The sequence below is a fragment of the Coregonus lavaretus genome (assembly GCF_964263955.1).
Source record: "Coregonus lavaretus genome assembly, chromosome: 7".
NCBI lineage: Eukaryota > Metazoa > Chordata > Actinopteri > Salmoniformes > Salmonidae > Coregonus > Coregonus lavaretus.
In genome coordinates, this window is record NC_139994.1 from 7,620,183 (window position 1) to 7,624,258 (window position 4,076).

General features: G+C 43.5%; 1 protein-coding gene across 1 annotated transcript; it reads right to left on the reverse strand.

Moving 5' to 3' along the window:
* Positions 1–607: 607 nt before the first annotated feature.
* On the reverse strand, positions 608–2,529 carry LOC311131685 (homeobox protein Hox-A13a-like). The gene is made up of 2 exons (XM_084164794.1): positions 1,824–2,529; positions 608–1,590 (listed from the first exon to the last, which is right to left on the reverse strand). The coding sequence occupies exons 1-2, from the start codon at positions 2,488–2,490 to the stop codon at positions 1,343–1,345; spliced, it is 915 nt and encodes a 304-aa protein (XP_084020920.1). The 5' UTR covers positions 2,491–2,529; the 3' UTR covers positions 608–1,342.
* Positions 2,530–4,076: the final 1,547 nt, after the last annotated feature.

Genomic DNA, 4,076 nt, shown 5'->3' on the forward strand with positions numbered 1-4,076 from the left:
ACTATATTAGTGTTATTGTTATTATTATTATTATTATTATTATTTATTTATTTATTTATTTATTTATTATTATTATTATAGCCTAGTTGATGTGGCAAAGTAGAGTACAGATGTCAGTCTGGTTAGTCAACTGTAGCGCTTGAGACAATCTCATCAGTAGATGGCGATGTTGGCTTTATAATCCTGCACATACACTCCAAATAACACTTCCATTATTTGATCTCTCACAAGAATTAGACATTTTCGATGCACTCAATAGATGGATTCAGACCCTTCGTAATACCATCACAACTAGGCGACACATGGAATTACCGTAAAAAAATTGACAGAGCCCGGAGTAACCCAGTATATGTCTAAACGAGGACCTTCCGGTTGAAGCATAAATCACGGCGGTCAGACATGTTCCTTACACACGGTAAACAGACCTACACACTGACACTCGAGCCTCACACTGCCTCTGAATCTAAGAATACCTTTAACCAATTTATGACGGATTCTTTTACATGAGAATAGCCATGACAAAATCACACAATTGACATCAAAATGTCACACCAAAAACGGAACAATTTCTCTGTAATATACTGGACGGATGTTCAAAGCAGAAGTCGTGGACATATATGATTGATTCAACAATGTCCATATTTTATTGGGACGGATTTTCGTGTCAATACTTCTACACCGACATATTTTACAGACACACACAGATGCCTTGAAATATTATAGTTTTGTCTGCAAAGTTTACTTATATAACCACATGAATACACACACAATATAAAACCTATGGTTCATATGGGCACATATGCATTACAAGAAGGATTGCACCATGGATTCGTTATGAGTGAGAGCATGAAGAAGCTAAACTTTAAATTAAGATGCCCATGAAGAGTGGTGTGTTGAAGGGGAAATGGAACGGATTCATATTTAACCGTGGAAGCTATAATCCTAAATGCAGTCACTTCCTGTGGATTTCCAAATGTTTTTTTTTTCTCCACACGGTGAAGTGATACAATTATAAACTAAAACACACACCTCTCTGAAGTGTGTCTGTTTTCCTGTACTGCATGCCAGTCGCAAAAATGACACGCCCCTTCCTGCTTTGGGATCCATTCACCGCGAACAATATTTTACATCATGGAGAAAAGATGGAAGGTCCAGAGCTTTTATACATGTTCGTTCCAAAAAGGTCCCGGAACGCATTTGGCAAAGCAGGCCTACATTTGTGAATCTTGATCTGTGGGATACAATGTGTCAATTGTTCCAACCAAAAAGCGTGAAGAGCATTTTGAGTGTGTGTGTGTGTGTTTGTGTTTGTGTGTGTGTATTCAATTCCCATCGTTCAGAACTAGCTGATGCTCTTCACTTTGACGACGACCTTCTTCTCCTTTACGCGTCTGTTCTGAAACCAGATAGTGACCTGTCGCTCGGACAGATTCGTCTGGGCGGATATCCTCCTTCGTTTGTCCTTCGTTATGAATTTATTGGCCGCGTACTCGCGCTCAAGTTCCTTCAGTTGCACCTTGGTGTATGGCACGCGCTTCTTTCTTCCACGTCTGAAGGAGCTCACGTCCCCTCCTATGTGAGACATGGCTTCTGGTGGAGCAAAACGGAAAACAAAATAGATATGGTATAAGGAGTTTACAATAGTAGCCTAGCCATTTGCTCTCATACGAGAGAGAGTTTTACAGAAAAGGCATCGTTTCTAAAATGTTGTTACAGTAGGCATTACATAAAGGCCAAAATATTTCGGACATATAATCATAAAAACACACTGAAAAGTTTGGTTTATTGCGTAAAAACCTCAGGGCTCTCTCCTTGTGTTGTACCTGGTATGGAGGATTTCCACATGTGTCCGGGCTGAGGCTGCTCCTTGGTGCAGTAGACCTGTCCGTTCCACCCGTTTGTAGTCAGAGCCCACGGCTGATAGCTCTCCATGGGCAGCAGGGGCTCGTGCCTGGGTTCGGCTGGCCCGCTCATAGTTGGTACCACGGGCAGGTCCAGGTAACTGGGAACGGGCTGGTATGGCCCCGACGCATAGCTCGGATAGAAGGAGAACTCCTTGGCCCGGGAGGTGAAGTCATCGCCCGAGGCGGACGTGTCCATGTACTTTTCCCCGTACGCAGAGGGGAGCTGCGTGCCGCACGACTTTATGCTACTGTGGTGCGACATTCTGCACGGGTAGTAGCCGCTACCGAAGTATCCATAGGGCAGGGACGCGCTGGAGGAGCTTTGCGCAGCCGAGCAAGGGCTGCACTGCTTGGCTGGCTCGCCCATACCGGAGGTGGGGACCTCACTTGAGGAGTACGCCGTGCTCGGAGCAAGGGACGCTGGGTGCGCCATCAGGTTTCTGCATTGGTTCGCCGCAAAGTTGCCTCCCGCAAAACCACCACCGCCAGCGTCCATGTTCTTGCTCACTTCATCGGAAACGTTGTCATAGAGGAACATCACCGACGGGTCGACCCAGCGAGGACGGAGGAGCAGTGATGTTGTCATAGCACGACATCCAACATTGAGGCTTCTGGCTCTTTTTAAAAAAGCACAGAGACTGAAAAAAGGAGATACTGATTCCGAGAGAGTAAAAGACTCTGACTTGCCCTGGTGCAACCAAGGTCGGCCTTCATTGGCCAAGAAGGGGCCACGTGATATGCAAAGAGCACGATAAACATCTCCCAGTGCAGATAATTAAATGTAGAAAAATGCAGTGTTGTCAGATGACCGTACCTATCAAGGGATTTGTCTTGTCTTTTTGCCGCTCAAAAACGAGAGGGTTTCGTGAGTAAATCTAAAACAAAAAACACATATCCTCTCCTATCCCTCCTATATAAGGTTACACTTCAAACATAACTGTGTGACGGACACATTTGTTTGAAAAGGTTCCTATTTTATCATTGGAAAGCCAAATAAAAAGGACCTGGTTGTCCAGACTGTTTCAAAAGACTGCGGTGATTCACCTACTTAAATCCATCCATACACGTTGCTTTTACCCACATAAAGGAAGTGTGTGTAATCATGTCTATGACACAATGTCATCGCAGATTATTTTGTACATTGTGGGCCTGTATTAATTCCACAAATCATAATCCATTCAAACCCCAATACAGCTCACATAATTCGACTAGTAGTACATAGCGTAAGGAATGGTTCGCCAAGGACACGTTTCCCAATATCCCATAAAAGACGACGGAGATGAACTACTAATGTTAACAGTGTTTGAACAGACCGAACCACTGAGGGGAAAACGGATGACTCATCCAAGAGACACGCATATGATAGAGAATAATCAGATGATAATTAAAATAAACAAGGCTTTAGAACAACAACAAAACATAGACTTGGAAAACGTCCATCTCCTTTTGCAACTAAAGATACATGGGTGATTCAATCAAAACGCCCCGTTTTCATATCACTCAAGTGAGAGTGATGGATACAGGTTCGAGCACTCAAGAAATGAGTGAGAATTCGGATATAACGTAAGTGTGCACAGAAAATACCAGACCCCTCGCTTCCGACATGTTTACAATATGCAAAGACAGAAAACAGCAATCAAGTTTGGCAACGCAGTTGGTTTTTACATAGCCTACTGGGTAGACGCGGCTAGAGGCCAAGGTCAAGTTGAAAGTTGATGTCTAGCTGACGAGTCTGTTGGGTTATTCAGTCTATGAAGGACCGGTCTGAGTTCTTGAAAAGGGCGGAAGAGGGGTGAGAATTCCTGGCCGAATGAAAGCTTTGGAGGGCATTAACTTTTACTATCATTTTATTTTCCCAAACGTTGTATTCTCTTTGTGTCTAAGGAAACAGTTTTAGGCATCATGTGTGGTGCACGCTTCTGTGTCTCACATTGGAAAAGTTACCGGAATGTGGCATTTGCAAGCCAATCTCGTGTTTTGGAAAGTTTTAGCGAAGACATGTGCAACATGATGTGATCTCTCAAAAGCAGGATAGATGTGTCGTTGGTTTGTCTGCTTGGTGTTTTTACAGCCAAGGACTCTCTTTCCAATTATATTACGTAGGAAGAAAATACACAAGCCTACCTATAGCATATTTTCTCGGCTGCAGTTTTTTATAATGCAAGAATGCAA